This window comes from Phocoena phocoena, chromosome 6 (assembly GCF_963924675.1).
Source record: "Phocoena phocoena chromosome 6, mPhoPho1.1, whole genome shotgun sequence".
Lineage (NCBI taxonomy): Eukaryota > Metazoa > Chordata > Mammalia > Artiodactyla > Phocoenidae > Phocoena > Phocoena phocoena.
Genome location: NC_089224.1, coordinates 89,786,611 through 89,805,567, shown reverse-complemented (window position 1 = coordinate 89,805,567; position 18,957 = coordinate 89,786,611). Strand labels below are relative to the sequence as shown.

The 18,957-nt window shown below is 39.2% G+C and overlaps 1 protein-coding gene across 1 annotated transcript in view; it reads right to left on the bottom strand.

The window, feature by feature from the left end:
• Window positions 1-18,537, bottom strand: part of RAD23B (RAD23 homolog B, nucleotide excision repair protein) — a 44,134-nt gene extending 25,597 nt beyond the window's left edge. The window contains exons 1-3 of the mRNA XM_065879015.1: window positions 18,107-18,537; window positions 5,240-5,321; window positions 2,298-2,377 (exon numbers count right to left, since the gene is read on the bottom strand). Of these exons, the coding sequence (XP_065735087.1) occupies window positions 2,298-2,377; window positions 5,240-5,321; window positions 18,107-18,172 (228 nt within the window). The 5' untranslated portion in view covers window positions 18,173-18,537. The remainder of the gene's footprint in view (window positions 1-2,297; window positions 2,378-5,239; window positions 5,322-18,106) is intronic.
• Between the last annotated feature and the right edge of the window lie 420 nt (window positions 18,538-18,957).

Here is an 18,957-nt window from a genome sequence, read left to right as displayed (position 1 = left end):
ACTTTCTGAACTAGAATCAGAGCCATAAACATTCCCACCAAGCAAAAAGCAATTACATATGGGTAAAAATCATATTATATGAGTTTTATTCTTCTACAGCCTATCAATACTCACTACCTGCTTAGCTCATAACTTACCTAAGGTGAAAAGGTAACTGATTTGATGGAAGATGAGATTAAAATTCAATATAATTTGCCCCAAGTATAAATCAACAAACTGTAAATGCAATGAGTGGATTTGTGCCTTGTTCTATTTGAGCTAGTATAGAGTGTACTGGAAAAAAGTGCCTTGTGCAAGGTAGGGGGATGGGACTTAACTATCCTGCTTAACTCTTAGTTATGTTCTAAATAGTCAACGTTACTATAATACTAAAGGAAATAAGACCATAACAAATACATACCCAAATGTGTGGCTACCACATTTTCCACTATGTACTATGTATGATAAAACTAGACAAGGGAATACTATTCAGCCTTAAAAAGGACAGAAATTCTGGCACATGCTACAATGCGGATGAACCCTGAAGACATTATACTAAGGGTAATAAACAAGTCACAAAAGGACAAATACTGTATGATTCCACTTATACGAGGTGTGAAAAGTAGTCAAATTCATAGAAAGGAGAACAGTGGTGTCAGGGGCTGGGGGGCGGGGGAAATGGGTAGTTACTGTTTAACAGGTACAGAGTTTCAGTTTGGGAAAATGAAAAAAGGTTTAGAAACAGATGGTGGTGATGGCTACACAACAATGTGAATGCATTTAATGCCAATGAACCAAACACTTAAAAATGGTTAAATCTGTAAATGTTGTGTTGTGTACCACAATTTTTGAAAAAACTAGATGAGGCAAAGTTTCCTCATATGATTCTGTTCCTGTGTATTTAAAGTTTAACATTTAATAAGTGCTTAAATATAGCAAAATCAATATGGTTCTTAATAGATTTAAAAAAATTAAGTCCAGTACATATAAACTGTTTAGCTGCTTTTCATTTCTCACTACAAAAGTATTCCATAATTAAAATTTACTTGTTCACTAGGGGCAAGACGGGAATAAAGACGCAGACCTACTAGAGAATGGACTTGAGGATACAGGGAGGGGGAAGGGTAAACTGGGACAAAGTGAGAGAGTGGCATGGACATATATACACTACCAAATGTAAAATAGCTAGTGGGAAGCAGCCGCACGGCCCAGGGAGATCACCTCTGTGCTTTGTGACCACCTAGAGGGGTGAGATAGGGAGGGTGGGCGGGAGGGAGACGCAAGAGGGAAGAGATATGGGGATATTTGTATATGTATAACTGATTCACTTTGTTATAAAGCAGAAACTAACACACCATTGTAAAGCAATTGTACTCCAATAAAGATGTTTTTAAAAAATTTACTTGTTCAACTTTGTTTTCTACTGCATATATCAATTACTTTGAGACTTTAAAAGAAACTCACATTTATTCTATCTTCAGTCTTTGACAAACTGGTTTCCAATTACCTATTTAAATTTATTTTGGGTGCTACAAATAACACTGCTCTTCTGAGATTATTAGGAGTTTAGAATTTAGGATCATAATTCAGTCCTAAAAGTATCATGAGCACCACCACTCCTCTATTTGTCTTAACTCTCTACTGCATGTTTACGTATCTTTAAACAAGTATATAAATAAAACAAAAATTCTGAAAGAATCCATATTCATTCTCTGCTTTAGAGAAAAACTTTTGACTTTTATTTCAGTCCAATAAATCACAAAAAAGTTCCTGTTAAAAACCTTCTCACAATAATCATTCCATCATTCGCTTAGCTGTCTTTTCCCTTTTTTAGTTTCTAAAAATCTATCCCACTGGCTAAGAAATATCACTGAAATTGTTAATCTATATGTCTTTTTGGCCCTGAAGTATTTGTTAGGTCTAGTACATCAATTAGCAAATCCTTTTAAGGCACTCTTATTAAAAACTACAAAATGAGAAACACTTATTCAATTTCTAAGAATCACATTCTCTAATAATTATACAATTAGTGATTTTACTAATCCAATAATACCTAATAATTTTTAACATGACACTTCACATATCAGTTGTTTTGACATATTTAAAATTATGCTCAAACTACAAATATATGAAACTATTAACTTTATAGTTGACTCAAAGCAAACTGTTAAAATCTTTAATAACAATTAAGTGCATGCCACTATGGATGTATATAAACTGTTTTCACTTGAAAGTGTAAAGCAAGACTTGGGATCATCTTTTTTTTTTTTTTTTAAACTCACATGCATAAAGATATATACAACGAGGTTGAAACTTACTTTTGTCACCATAACTACCACGAAGTTTTTCTCATCAATTTTGTATTCTTTTAGAGCAGTATCATCATTGAGGATTTTGCCTAGCACATTAAGAAAAAAACATATTACTGAAGGCACCGTAACTTTGTCTTACACTAACTGAGGTTAAAACAATCACCAACATCAATTCTATTAAAACTTTCCCCAAAGAAAAAGATTAACCAGTCAGCCAAGATAAACATAAGTGGATACATGATTAGTTAAGAAGGCATAAATAAATATTTGACTAAAAGATAGCAAACTCATATACTGTATGTAGATATCTCAATCCCAAACATTTCTTTAAAATTATTACTTATAATAAAAAAGACTTGCTGGGTAAGGAAATATTAACTAGGTCCTGAGAAAGAGGAGATCATGAAGACAAAATTCAATTTTGAGATACTCAAGGATTCCCCACCCCTTCCCCGGAATAACCTATAATCCCTCTTGATGGAAGGAAAAATGAACGAACTGCCTGCTCCCACAAATACTGGATACCTGCAACACAGAAATGTTCCACTGCTATAAAAATAAGATACTCATAGTGTCCTAATACACAGAAATGGTAAGATAATAGAGAACTGAGTAAGGCACACAGACTATGTAAGATTTTAGTCATGCAGAAGGACAAATGTAAGGTCAGGATTCCTTCAGGCTTCCTTTTCCTTGAAATTCGTTTTCCATTTTTAAAACGTTATTGAATCAAAAGGTGCAAGCATTAAGACAAAAGGGAATAGTGTCTCTACTCAGCACAGGATTGAAAAAACAGGCCAAGACTAGGAAGCAGAAATTCTAGTTTTATGTCTGCCATCAACTACATGCATCTCTTCAGGCTTCTGATTCCTCATCACAGGGCTGGTGTTTCCTCTAAACCACCTCAGTTAAGAAAATACTTTAAAATCTCTATGTAGGAAGAAACAAGAATCCATGGGCAACTCAAGATCCACCTTACCAACATCTACAATGACAGTGCTCAGTATTTCTTCTCAAGAACAAAGAAAAGAATTTTCTCCACAAAATTCACATATCAAGTCTATTTTTAACACACATTTTTCTGGTTACTAGTGAGGCTAGTTAATTTACAATTTCCTATTCATATCCTTTGTTGCTTTTTAATTGGGTCATCCTCTCTTTACTGATTTGTAAGAGCTCTTTATATAATCTGAATATTAATCTTTCTTCTGTTGCTTATTTATAGTGTCTTTTGACATATAAGGTCTTCTGTATTCTTCAATTTTGGTATTTTATTTAAAATACAGATAAACTGAAATTTAATTTCACAGGAATGATTCCAAGTACATTAATACACATAATCAGTATAAATGGTTTCATTCCAATAGATTAAAAAAGATGCTCAGCTTGATGGGAAAACTGAAGAAACACATGGACCCCTATCTTGCACCACTCACAAAAATTAACTTGAAATGGATCAAAGACTTAAACATAAGGTCTGATACCATAAAACTCCTGGAAGAAAGTGTAGGGAAGAAAGTCAGAGATTTTGGTCTTGGCAATAATTTTCTGGGCATGATGCCAAAAGTACAAAAAATAAAACAAAAAAACTGGACAAATGGGACTACACCAAACTCAAAAGCACTGCACAGCAAGAAACAAATAACAAAATGAAAAGAATTCCACAGAATGGAACAAACTACAGAATGAGAGAAAATTTTTGAAAACCATATATCAGATATGGGGTTAATATCCAAAATACATAAAGAACTCAGTCAACTCAATAACAAAAAAACAAACAATCTGATTAAAAATCAGCGGAGTAAACCAACATTTCTCCAAAGAGGACATCGAAATAGCCAACAGACAGATGAAAAGATGCCCAACATCACTAAGCATCAGGGAAATGCAAATCAAAACGAGGTATTACCTCACACCTGTTAGAATAGCTATCATCAAGAAGACAAGAAACAAGAGGGGCTGGTGAGGTTGTGGTGAAAAAAAGAATCCTTATACAGTGTTGGTGGGAATGTAAATTGGTCCAACCACTATGGAGTATATGGAAGTTCCTTAAAAAATTAAAAATAGATCTACCATATGATCCAGCAATTCCACTTTTGGGTATATACCCAAAGAAAATGAAAACAGGATTTTGACAAGACATATGCACTCCCATCTCTACAGCAGCACTATTCACAATAGCTAAGATATGGAAACAATCCAAAATGCCCACCAATGGATGAATGAATAAAAAAGACGTGACCCATATACACAATATTATTCACCCATGAGAAAGAAGATATCCTGCCGTCTGTGACAACATGATGAACCTTGAGAACATTATGCTAAGTATGATATCACTTATATGTGGAATCTAAAAACCTAAACTTATAAAAGAAAAGTATTTTATCTTGGTGGTTACCAAGGGTATGGGGCGTGGGGGAGATAAGAGTGATGGTGTTTAAGAGTACGAACTTCTAATGAGTAGTAAATAAGCCATAGAGATCTAATGCACAGTATAATGAACACAGACAATACACTGTACTGCTAATCATGTAATCCGATAAATATCGTTACACTGGCAATCATATTACAATATATAAGTGTATCAGAGTAACACCCTGTACACCTTATACAATGTCACACAAACTAATTCAATAAAAAATTTTTAAATTCAAAAAACAAAACAAAACAAATACAGCCAGTTACATAATACTTACAAAAGATAAAACTAATAAGTAAAACTATCTAACATCACTGGATGGAGAAATATATAAAGCAAATGTGAAAAAACAGAGGACTGAATATTAATAACATTCAAATGACTGTTCATTCTCTGCTTTTATTTGTACAATGTTTCTGACAATCAATTTGTATACACTACAGTTTGTAAGATGGCAATTTCTAAAACTAAAGAATGTCACAGTACACAAGAAAATGGCATATTAATTTCAGCATTTAATGCATACCTGCATAAATTAATTTTTGACCTGCTACAGGAAAGGCATCTTTACCCTTTTCAGATTCAATCTTCTCTTTCAGTGCTCTTACCTATAGGAAAAAATTTTTTGATTTTTGAAAAAGTCTAAACAAATGAAAATCCAGAATCTGAACAAATGATGCAAAATAAAAATTTTATACATACTATTAATGACTCCAAAAACTTCAAAGATCATGTCTTTATAATATTACGTCAGAAAGACCTATTATTAACAACCCATACTACTAGGTAGAAGTATAAACATATCAACTGTTTTACCATCTGTTCCACGTACACAGTTTTTTTAAAAAAGACTTTATCAGTTGACTTTATAAGTCTATTCAAAATAAAGGTTTCAAAAGCAGAAAGTTTTGATTCTCACTATAAAGTTTATGGGCTTATTTCTCACAGAGTAAGAAAGTAAAGAAAAGCTCTCTAATCTAAAAGGTCTAAGAAATAAAGTGGTCTTGTCCACAATAATAAAAAAAAAGTTAAATGTGAATGTTAAAAGGCAAATTATTCACTTTAAAAGTGGCTAATGTTTCATTATAATCACCTGAGGGAGCTTTATAAAGACCAATTAAAATATAATTTCTGAGGGTGGGTCTGGACATCAATATTTCTGAAAAGCTTTACAGTTGGTTTCAAAGTTCAGCCAAACTTGAGAACCACTGTATTACTTCAATGATCTTGAACAGGTAGCTCAGTTTTTCTCAACATCAGTCTCATCTATAAAGAGGGACTGGAATACATGATCTTTATGGTCTTCCAACCCTAAAATTACATGACCACAGGTTCATTATGAAGTATTGATACTTAGAAAAAGAGTGCAATCAATTTCTGAAGTAGGGTGGCATAGGAGTAAAAAAAAAAAAAAGGCAAGGAGACATAATGGAACTAAATTTCACTACTTTAAATGACCAAGAATCAAGGGGGAAAATTCCATTTCCTTCAGTTCCCAGAATTCTTCTAAAAATTGTCTGGGTCTTCCCTGGTGGTGCAGTGGTTGAGAGTCTGCCTGCCGATGCAGGGGACACAGGTTCGTGCCCCGGGCCGGGAAGATCCCACATGCCGTGCAGCGGCTGGGCCCATGAGCCATGGCCGCTGAGCCTGTGCGTCCGGAGCCTGTGCTCCGCAACGGGAGAGGCCACAACAGTGAGAGGCCCGCGTATCGCAAAAAAAAAAAAAAAAAAAATTGTCTGAATTGATAGCTCTGAGCTTTAAGTGGAAAACTGTCACGATAGGGACACAAAAGGTAGGGTTCCTCCCCAAATCACATTGCTACTATAAGTAGTAGCTGAAATCCAAAACCAGCTCTTCTGACTCCAAGCTTTAGAGCAGTGTATTTTGCAAATGCCACATAAATCACCCTTGCTATACTGATCTTCCTGAAGTGGGCCAGTAGTATCACTGCTATTCTGATATCCCCAAAGCGGAAATCCATCACAAGAATCTCAACCCGCTATATGTATGATTAAGAGTGGGAAAGGAGGACAAACAACAACAACAAAAACCCTCTAGTCATTTTACTAGTAAATAACATCGCTTCAAAAAACCAAAACTGTGATTAAAGAATACTAAAACATAACAATGAGAACTCTACATAACAATACTTATATGATGTGGTTAAAAAAGTAATCATAGACTAACACTAAACATGTTTATTATTAAACAAGAAGGAAAATTAATAAACTAAGCACGCAACTCAAATAGAAATAACAAGACACATAACAAAAGAAAAAAGGCAAATAAAAAATTAAGAGAAATGGTAGAAAATGGTTCTTGTGCCAACAGAAAAATGGACAAATGACAGGGGCAGGCAATTCACAATTATAAACCCAATAAAAAGAAAAGCTCAACATCATTAGTAACTAAAAGCACAAATTTTAATGTCAGACATCATTAATCCAATAGACGGTCATACCGGAAAAGACTGTCTTGAACAATTTTTGGTGTTAAGTGTGAAGAGACACACTCTCAGAACAAGGGTATCAAATGATATAATGTTTTGTGGGCAATATGCCAGGACACCTTGACATTTTGGGGGCAGAGAGTGTGTGTGTGTGTGTGTGTGTGTGTGTGTGTGTGGATTCAACGCAGCAAAACTACCTTGGGTCATGTGTCAAAGAAAATACGTGAACTTTTGTAGTATTTGAAGTATATCTCAATAAAGATGAAAAAAATACCTTGTAGTAAACAATCCTGTTTACAACTGCATCAAAAAAAAAGAAAATAAGTGAACCAGACTTTGGAACCAGGTTCCCTGACCTGTCCAAACTTCTGGCTTTGTTCCTTAACCTCAACCCAATGATCTTTACTTCCAATCCACTTAAGTCATCTACTCACAGTCATTCAGGACACAGGCTGAATCTCATCATCCCCAAAATGCTCTTTGAAATGGTAAGTGCCAATCTCCTATTCCTACCAGCTCTCTCAGTAACTGTTCACTACACCTGGTCTTGCATCTCATTACAACTTTGTTTCCTTGAGCCTCTACTTTCATTCATTCTGATCTTTACTGCAAGCTCTATTCAGCTTAGACAATAATGCCACTGCTTCTATCACTTTCTTCCTAACATCACAGACTTGTCTGCCTTTCTGTTGCTCCTACCAGGTAAAACTCCACATCTGGACGAGCACAGTTGAATTTATTTGTCAGTACTCAAAATAAAATTTACTTCAACCACTGTGGTGTCATACTCTTCTAGCTAACACATCTCACCTTTAATGTCTAACCAGCTGCCTATCCACATTTTTATCCAGTCTTCTAAATGTTACTGGAGAAAAAGAACGACACCCCCAATCCTTCTGTTCCCCTGGTTAGCCCTCTCCTCCCTCCTCCAAGAGGTTGTTTGAAACCTGTACTCTCCTCTAAATCTGATTCCCAACACTCCCCCCCAACCCCCTGCAGATGACCATTTTCTACTTCAAGGTACAGAAGACACCACAGGAACTCACACCCTCAACTTTCTGCTACCAAACTGACACATGGTTTTTTGCATCCAGATCCACCTAATCTCAATCTTCTTCCCCACCTAATCTCAATCTTCTCTTCCCTTTGAAGAGAGCTATCCCTCTCTTCAAATCTAATTCCTTTCTCCAGTACCTTGCTAGATTCATTATGTTTCCTACTCCCCCACCCCGCCGAGTTGTATTTTCAACCTCTCCCTCAAAGCCAGTTCATTCCCATTCACACTTAAACAGACCCAATTCTCTATCATCTTAAAAACACACAAAATCCCCCACAGTCTCCTCCACCTCTTAATCTCAAGTAATTTTCAAAAAATTAACTATACATTGTCTTTACTTACTCATAACCCCACACTTATTACTCCAGGGTGCAACACAATGCTGATAAACTGAAGCACAGACTGTGTTCTCATTCTGCAGCTTATTTTCTGCAGTAGCGCTACTCCCACAATTCCATTAAGACTGCCCTCACCAGTACCACTAAATTCAGCAACATCATCATCAGATACTTCTTAGTCCTTCTCTGTAGTATTGACCTCTCTGCCACATTTGACAGTACTAACTCATCTCTCCTTTACGCACTGTTTTCCTTTGGCTTTCATAACACCACACTCTTCTGGTTTTCCTCCTATCTCTTTGTTCACTCCTTTTTGAAATCCTCTTCCTTGGCGAGACCTTTAAGTGTTACTTAGGGCTATGCCCAAGACTGCCTTTTCTTCTACACAGACTTCTAGGATAATCCATTTCATCTACTCCTAGTTTTAAGAACCATTCGTATGTCATGTGTATCTCTAGCCCAGCTCTCTCCTGACTCTCTACTTGACACCTTCACTGGATGTCCCATAGGCATCTCAACCATAATGTAATTGCTGAAAGACGGTTTCTAGACTACTTTGTCTAAGTCTTCCCTAACTCAATCAAATTGAGCACACTTTAAAACAGCTATAAAGAAAGGCCTTCTTTCTGGATGTTGCAAAGAAGGAAAAGGTAGCAACTCCGCACATGGTTTCCCTTAGAAAGGTTATGTCCGGCAGCCAATGTAGTTATGACTCCTCCGTGCTGCACCCCGTGCCAATACTCCCAGTAAGTCATCTCAACAGGATGGACCTAAAACTGAGCACTATGATCCCAGTAAATAACCAGGCTTCTCCAAGGCTAACAAATAAGAAGCAGGAACTAAACTTTCATTTTGCTGCTTATTTCCCCCTAGATAAAGAATGGGAGTTTATCATTGATTCAACTAGAGACAATGCATGGGTAACACTCAAGAAGTCAAATTTTTTCTAGCCACATACTTCTCTCTTACGAAACTGTGCATTTTAAAAGAAAAATATACTCAACATCTAATACTAAACATAGTTGACGTGGTTTTTATTTTTTCCCCAAAAGGGAGATAATCACTATGAAAAAGTGCCAACACAAAAGCAGATCAGTTATCCTTTTTCATCCCATTCCTTTGTGAGGTATTTGTCTCTTCCTTCTCCTATATTCCTCACATTAAATCATTTATCCAGTTGTTCCAACTTACCATCTAACTACCTCCCAATGTGAACACTATATTGCATCCCATGGCACTACCCTAGTTCAGGCCAACCACCATTAAAAGTAGTTCTTTCGGGCTTCCCTGGTGGCGCAGTGGTTGAGAGTCCGCCTGCCGATGCAGGGGACACGGGTTCGTGCCCCGGTCCAGGAAGATCCCACATGCCGCAGAGCGGCTGGGCCCGTGAGCCATGGCCGCTGAGCCTGTGTGTCCGGAGCCTGTGCTCCGCAACGGGAGAGGCCACAACAGTGAGAGGCCCGTGTACCACAAAAAAAAAAAAAAAAAAAAAAAAATTAGTAAGAGCAAATAAGTTTTGGCAATTAAACCATTAGCAAAAGGAAACAGAGACCTAAAGCCAAATATGTTTACAAAAGGATTCCATAGATTTACGCTATGGGCAAAGCTTTTTCCTCTTTGGTTCCTTGGGTGGTATCCTTCCATTTGAGAAACTGGTGCAGGCACCAAGGAGTATTTCCTGAATCTCTTCCACAAAGTCAGTTTCTGCTAATTCTAAAAACAGAATTATGAAGATGTTGGTTGACATCAGTGCAACAGGAAAAATCTCCCCACTGGACCCAAGGAATGAAAAAAATGTGGCACAAGTTTTTTTTTTTTTTTTTAACTGAAAGAATAACTAAGACTACAGTATTAATAATATGTGGATAAACAGTAAACAAAGGCAACCAATTCTCAAATTAGGGTTATGATCCAAAAGGCTACTTTTTAAAATATAATTTTAAATACAGAATTAATTTCCCCCCACAGAAACTATGGTATTCAGGCTCCTAAACCTACCTATTTACGCCAATTTAATCTCTTCTATTATAAAATATATCCCTAACAGTATGGTTTCAACAATCAAAGCAGACACAGACTTTGAAGATTGAAAAGTAGAAACTCCCAAGTTACTTGTAAATTTTCAAGTTTCTATATAGGCAGAAAATGGATCTAACATACTACCAAGAAGCCACCTACCTCATTCAACCAGAAGTATGTGGCAGAGAGGGCAGAGGGAGAGACAAATAACAATTTTTATCTACCTGTTGAAGTATCTAGGACCTATTCGTACATATTAGTCATTTGTAGTTGGTCTACTTCCTCTGCTGGAATAGGTATATATAATGTTAAAGGGTTTATAAAGTTCATTCTATTATAAAATTAGCTCTTTGAGACATTACACAAGGAATGTATTTATCCAAACTTATAGGCAACAGACATGGTGTCCTTCAGCAGGATTCACTGTTCTACAGCAGGCTTAAATTTAGCACATTTCTTTCCAAAGGCAACAGAAATTTTATACATTATCTATCAAATAATCTCAATTTCCAAGCTAAAGGCAGAACACTGCTCTCAACACTGAAATTGCTGATTACATCAAGCTAAGAAAATGAGGATATCTCACTTACACAAACCTTGTTCAAAAAAGACAGTGAAAACACTGATCAAAATAACTGTAAACAGGACTTGTTAAAAAACAAATTGCATAGATTTATTTCTGATTTCACAATTCACCAAAAGTTTTACAGATCCATAATCTCATCTGATTTTCAAATCAACTCTACGAGGAAGGCAGGTAAAATATTATTACTCCCATTTTACTCACAAGAAAAGAGATTTAAGTACTATGCTCAAGGGCACAGGGCAACTATAAAGTGGCAGAAAATTCTCCTCTAGTTTAGGAATAGCATGATGTATTTGAAAGAGCAAGATGTTAAAAAAAAAAAGCAAACAGACTCAAGAGCTACTCTTAAGTTCTGATGTAAGGAAGAGGGAGAAATGGAGGAGTAGACAAATGTGGAGACAAGGGAGAGTTTTATTAAGACAAGGAAAATGTTTAGATACTCTAGAAATGGAAAAATTGGGCTTCCCTGGTGGCACAGTGGTTGGGAATCTGCCTGCCAATGCAGGGGGACACGGGTTCAAGCCCTGGTCCGGGAGGATCCCACGTGCTACGGAGCAACTAAGCCCGTGCGCCATAACAGGAGAAGCCACTGCAGTGAGAAGCCCGAGCACCACAGACAAGAGTGGCCCCCTGCTCGCCGCAGCTAGGGAAAGCCCGCGCAGAGCAGCAAAGAGCCAATGCAGAAATAAATTAAATAAATTTAGAAATGGAAAAATCAATGATGTAGAAAAGGAGAACTGATGGAGTGATGTCCTTCATAAACGACAAGAGTTTAGGATGCTGTGGTAAAGTGGGGGTGGATTGGCCTTAGATAGCACCATCCACAATACATAGCTATCTCCACAATAAAAGGCTAGCAGGTAGGGAGTTCCAGTAGGATCTTGTAAAAGTTCTGTCCCGACTGTTTCTATATTTTCAATAAAACCTAAAATCTAGGGTCACTGATTGAAAATAAAGAGAGAAGATGATATGAAATCTGCCTATGACAGTGGAAAAGTGAATAGTGAAATGTATGACTGTCACTACAAGGGCCTGATTACGATTATTGTTCAGGAATTTAAGTGAGACAAGTCAAGGTGCCTATGTGTTCGCCTTCTAGCTGCACAGGTACAAACACACACTTGAATTTAATCATATTTGGAGTATTTCAAACAAGAATAATGGAGTGAGAGTGGGACCATGTTGTTAATTACTGTCACTAAGCACTCTGTGTATCATATCAAACTCATATAACCGTCAAAACAATCCTGTGAGGTTAGTACTTCCATGGCTGTGTTCTCTTTTTTACAGATAAGGAAACAGGCACAAAATCGGGTAACTTGCCAAAGGTCCCATCACACAGCAAGTACTAAGGCCAGGATTGAAACTTAGGCAGCCTGGCTCAAGAGACATGCTATACCTGACCCTTGCAAGGGAGTGATTATAGTCACTGACTCTATCTCAGCTGGGCACGAGGGGAGGGCCAGTGAAAAGGAGTATGGATGTAATAGACTGTTAAGTCTCATTAGCATTGGAATCAGAGGGAAGTTAAAGTGGGATACTAAACACTGATTACTGTGGATGGGGGTAAGAGCTACAGTTACTGGTTGTGATAAGACCTAGTTACCAGTCATGAGTCTGAATAACTGAGGTAGAGTAGAAGGAAAGATCACTGGATGAGCGATTAAGGAACAGAAGGTCAGAGTATGGGCAAGAACATCATTCACACAGTGAAACTACCAAGGCCATTGCTGTATGACCCCAGGCAAGTTACCAATCATGCTGGTCTCCATTTCTTCTTTTTAAAACATACACTATTACATATTTTCCACAATTCTGGGGTGTGTGTGTGTGTGTGTGTGTGTGTTTTAAACGATGCCTACCATAGGCTGTGACGCTCAGAATTATTGTGATCATTTTCACATGTTTCCCACTCATTCCTCAATCCACTAAATTCTGGCCCTAACACTCCATGGAGACTACTCATTAGGGTCACTAATGACCTCCAAGTTGCCCAAACCAAAAGTCATGTTTCTTGTTTTTATCTTACTTTTGATTTCTCAAGCAGTAGATACATTTGACCTTTTCCTCCTCTTTGAAACTTTTTTCTTCTCTGGATTCTTCCTACCTCAAAGGTTGCTCCTTAACTGACCTCTTCAGTACTCAATCTCCACGTGTTATAGCATCCCAGGCTTCAGCCCTAAGCCCCATCCCACTACATTCTCACCAGGGTTCCTCAATTCCAGTAGCAGAGAAGTTAATTAAACATAAGGGATAATCTAGGCACTTGGACTCAATTTTGCAAGGCATGGGCACTGAAAAAGACTGTGGCAAGATGATCTCATCCAGTCCAATGGACTGAGGTCAAACATATATGCTGCTTATTGTCATGTCTCTAACTCCAACCCAAATGCCCCTTTGGGACGGAAATTCATAGCAAATCTCCTTGTCATTTCCACCTGAATGTTTAATAGGCATCTTAAACTTAAGTCTTGAGTTTCCACGCCAACCCCTAAACCTGCCCCTCTCCCATCCCTCCACATCTCAGGAAAAAACACAAGTATTCACACAAGTTATACAACCAAAACCTATGTTTAATCTTTGATTTCTCAATTTTCCCCACTCCAACGCATCAAAAAATTCTCTCAACTCTATCCTCCCAATCATATCTCAAATCCCTCCACCTCTCTTTGTATCTCCACTCCTACTTCCCTGGTCAAAGCCTTGACCTCTTAAGACTGTTGTGCAAGCCTTCTAAATGGTCTTCCTGCTATCTATTCTCCAAACAGCAAAGTAACCTTTTAAAATCATAAAAGAAATAATTTTTCTCCTCTGCTTAAAAGCCCCCAAAGGCCTCCTATTTTACACTGAAAACCTTCAGTTTATTACAAAGCCCTACAGGCCCTGGCCCCTTGCCTAACTCTAATCCCTTACCTCTCTTCTCCTTTAACTACTAGATCAACAATACAGGCCTTTTTTGATTCCCAAAACACACTCTTAAAGGTCTTTCCCTACAGAAAACACTCTCCCCATCTCTGAGTGCTTACTATTCAGATCTCAGTTTAAATGTCACCTTATTTAGAAAGGCCTTCTGTGACCAATTTAAAAGTAGCCACCCAGTCATACACTATCAAATTACCTCACCCTATTTCAATTCTCTACATAACTCTTACCACTATCTGTTTTTTAAAATTTGCTTTCGACTAATTTATTCCACTATAATGTACACACCATGACAGCAAGACCTGATATTTTTAGTAAGTATTCAACAAACATTAAATAAATCAACATGCAAACACTGAGGGATCACTGACTTGGCAATTCACCAAAAAATGTATTTAATTCATTCAAAAGAAAGATCTTTATTAAATTCCTACTGTGTGCCAAGTATAGAAAGAGCAAAGGTCTGATACAAACCACACCAGGTTTCCCAGGTACTACAGTATTCTGTTTTACCAATATGCCAAGAAACGTCAGTTTTACCTCTGTGATACAGTGTTTTAATATGTTTACTACTTAATGTTTTAATAATCTAGGGAACTTCCATAATAAGGTACTATCTTCAGCACAACTCTGTTAAAATACAATAAGCCACAATGGGAACAATTTGCTAATAAATGATGGCTAGTAAATCCCATGTACAAGACTAGTACTCAAGTAGTATTTTATAGCATAATCACCATTACACAAATATACCACAAAGTGAGGTTAATCCTTTGGAGATTACTGCATAGCATATTAAATATACTGGCTATAGAAATTAAAACTACTGTATCTTCACAATTCTCTTACCAAAAACTTCCAATGTATACACATAACTTTGATGTCACTTATATAATACAATCATATTTCAGCTTATGCATTTAAAGTCTCACCTGAAACTTACTGTTGGTTTTTTCCCCAGTTATTCTGTGAGATGAATTATTATTGTAATAATAAAATCACTGTTCTGTAATGGTTAACACTAAAGGCAGTGCATGGCAATGGTCAAGTAAGTGGTACAAAATGGCAAATGAATGTTAAGAAAGTTTCACTTGTTAAAAAAGAGGCAAGGGAGGACTTTCAACATCCAAACACTAAAGCAAATACAAACACCTTAAAAACAAATCCTCTTGCTTTTTCTACTTTGTGCATCTACTCTATAGCCACTGACGGAGCTAAGACTATGTCAATATGGCTCCCAAGAAGACCCAGACCATGTCCCCCATGTCCCTGTACTCCTCCAGTTCTGCCAGTCAAAGTTCACTGAACATTCATTTGTTGAGCAAATGATTCACTCCCATGATTCCTCTTATATCTCAGTCCTTTCACTCATTTTCGCTCCTGCTCGTCTCAAGCTCACAAGTTTCTATACCGGCCACCTCAAGTTACTTAAGTTCCTTAAGGTTTCTTAGTTCCTTCTAGGTAAAAATAAAACCTTTGAGCGGCCAAAATAGAGATCTTAGAGACCAAAATCTGTTCATTTTATGTGAATCTCCCTAGAAGTCTCAGTAAAATCCTATTTTTTCCCCTTTATTTTAGATCTATTTCTAATATCCTTGGTTATCTAGTTTTCACAAATGACAAACAGGACACTTACAGTCTCCCTCTATTTATGTAATTTTCATTGCTTCTTTTCTTACTGGAATTTTCTCAAATACTGTATCAAAAATAAATATTTAATTAAAAATCACTATAAAGATGGAATTAAAATAGTTCTAACATTTTTCCCATTTTTAAAATTTAAGTCCATTAAAGTAAAAACCCACAAGTCATTTTAATGTAAATGTTCCAGTATATCCAGATTAAGTGTTTTCATTTCTTGTCCCAGCCTAACAATGTTAGCTTTTATATTTACATAAACAGCAACAAAATTATATTTGGACAAACAGCAACAAAAAGCTAAAGAAGCAACTCTCTGTAACAACTGAGCTTTCTGAAAATATACGTCTAGAAGTATGTTTCATATAACTTAAATCCCCTTGGAAATAAACTGGAAAATAGCAAGTACAGTTAAGAATCTATACAAATACAATATTGGCTCTAAGATAAAGAATGCATAAAATGCCTAAAGAGCTATACAAACTTTATAGAACATAAATAATTCAGTGGAGCTGTAGAAAGTCACTGCATAGCTTCAATAAATCCACAGATATTTACCAAAAAAAAAAATCCTTTAGGTTTCAATAATCTTGGAATTAATTGTGAATATAAGCTGGTAAAGTTCCTGCAGCACCAACCGTGTCACTACAAAAATCCAAAGTCAATAACATTTTATGAAAAGTTTTGTCTGAAAACATTAAACAGCTGCATTAACTTTCATCCTTTAACTTCTAAGTATACACCAAGCAGTAAAGGAATACTCAGGAAGAATGATTTTTGTTAGTAATAGCAATCCACAGGGTGTTGTCAATTACTTCTGAGAACACTGAATTTCTCATCTAAAATTGCTATCTCCTGCACCTTTAAGAATTTACCACACAGCATATTTACACATATAATTAAATATCTTGAACTAAAATCATTTAGTCACAATTCCAAAAAGGCTGGGAACTACTTTTTTTAAATAATTAAAGGTGTAGAAAACTTTAGATTAAATGATATAGGTAAAACATAACACTATACCCTCACTCAAAGGTATGGAGTGATTAATAATCGATTCCATTTACTGACCACCAATTAAATAATATTTAATCTTAACATCTTTGCAAAACAGGCACATAGCAAATAAGTTAGAGCCACACATGGGAGCTCAGGATTATTTAATTAACTAACACTAAGGCCCCAGATCTCCACCAAAATTGAATCACCTATTTTTAAAAATATAGATGGGCTGAAAGTTGCTGCTTTAAATAAAGCCTTATGACAACCTCAATGGTGTACAGCATCACAATTCCAGAACACAAGTAAGTTTACACTGAATGGCATTTTTAGATCTTGGCAAAAAGTTGTACTGATTTCAACACAGTGCCTTTTTGCACTCACAAATACACAGGATGACATGAGAATTTAACACGTGAACTTCTGAGGTGTTCAAGAGTTTACAGAAGAGACTCAAAGTTTTTATTTTCTTTTTTTCTCCCCTGAAAGGCTATTACTTGGGGGTTGGGTGCAGAGTTCCGACTCCCACAACTTCAAGACTTCTAACACAGGGAACTCATTAATCTGGAGTTAAGTTTGAGCCTGGATTTGAAGGGCTCTAACCCAACAAACTTCACCACCAAAGAGGGCTCAAAGGGCAATCTACACATGGGTGTGGGTTGGGTGGCGGGAGAACTGCAGCGAAACGATTCAAGATATAGGCAAATAAAAGGGTCACCAATTCTGCGGCGAAGGGGGCAAAGAATGCATTTTCACCACCCCTGACCACTCGCCTCTCACTGTTCAGCAGACGGAATCTGATACTTTTTATTTAAGGCTCATTATCTCCAGTTAGCGCTTCCTAGACCTCAGCGCCTAACCAGGTCCACTCAGGGACAGTGGTGACGCCGACATCTCCCTCCCCAACCCGTGCACCCACCATCGGGGAGCCCGGCTAGACCGCCGAGGCAGCCCTGACCTCCCCTCCCCCTCTGGCCCCTCCGCCGAGAGCGCCCAGGCCGAGGCCTCCCGTGCCCAGCGGGCGTGTACTCCACACCATCTGCTACCAGGGCTTCGGTGTCCGACCACTGCTTCCCCTTACTCCTGCCACAAAGCCCACAGCCAACTCTGAAGGTCCGGTGGGCCGCTTGCCGCCGGGCCCCCGGGCCCTGCCCGCGCTCGGAGCCCGCAGGCCTCATCCAGCGCCCGGGGCCCAAGACCCCGCTCGCCGGGCCCTCTAGGGTGTACCGGAGGTCTCCCCGCTCGGGCGCGCCGCCGGGCCCCTACAGAAGCTGAGGCCGGGGCCCCGCACACGGCCCCACCGCACCGCCCCAAGCCCAGGCCCGGTGGGCGCCTCGCGCGCCTCCCCTGCCCGGTGCCGGGCTCCGCGCTCCCGCCGCACTCACCGTCTCGTCTGGGTCGATGTCGATCTTGAAGGTCTGCTGCTGTAGGGTCTTCAGGGTGACCAGCATGGTGCCGCCGCGCAGCTCCGCTGCCGGGCCTGCTCCGGGTGCTGGCCGCTGGGCGGGGTCTGTGGCCTGGCGGGGCCCCGGGGTCGCCCGCGCTCCTCGCGCACTAGGGAGGAAAGCGGTGGGGGTGGGGGCTTGTCACATTCGCCCTGCAGAGCGGCCTCTCCCCCAGCCCTGGCCCCGGGCCGCGCCGCTGCCTCCGCGACTGCGGCCTTCCTCGCGAGCACGAGCCACCGTGCTTCCTCACGAGCCCGGCGCCAGCCACTAAGTCTGCAGGAAGCGCCAGGGGCTCTGCGAGATCAGCAGAGAATCCGCTACCTCACCACAGGATGGTAGCCGCCATCATCGTGACTCGCCGAGACGCACCCCCTCCCCCACCCGAAAAACCTGGGGGATGGGGTCGGGCCGGCTGAACGCGCAGGCGTAGGGCGCGGCGAGCCTGTGCGCAGGCGCAGCCAAGAACTCCGCCCCGGAATTGGGGCGGGGCGGCGCGGATTACCGTTTTGGAATGTCGGCGGCCTGGATTGCGCGTGCGCAGGCGCAGTCAGTGGGCGTCTCGGGGTTCTCGGGGCTTCCATGAAGAGTCTGCGGGGCGTTCTCCAGCCCGCCGCGGTTCGGCCTACGTCCAGACTCCGCCCACGTCCAGGCTCCGCCCTGTTGTCTGAGTTGCGCAATCCATAGCCGGGGAAGCGCTACGTGGAGACCAGACTGAGTGGATGCGGAGACCTGGAGCTGGGGAACTAGAGGGCGGTAGGTCGGGGCGGGGTTTAAGTGAAAGGATTGTGACA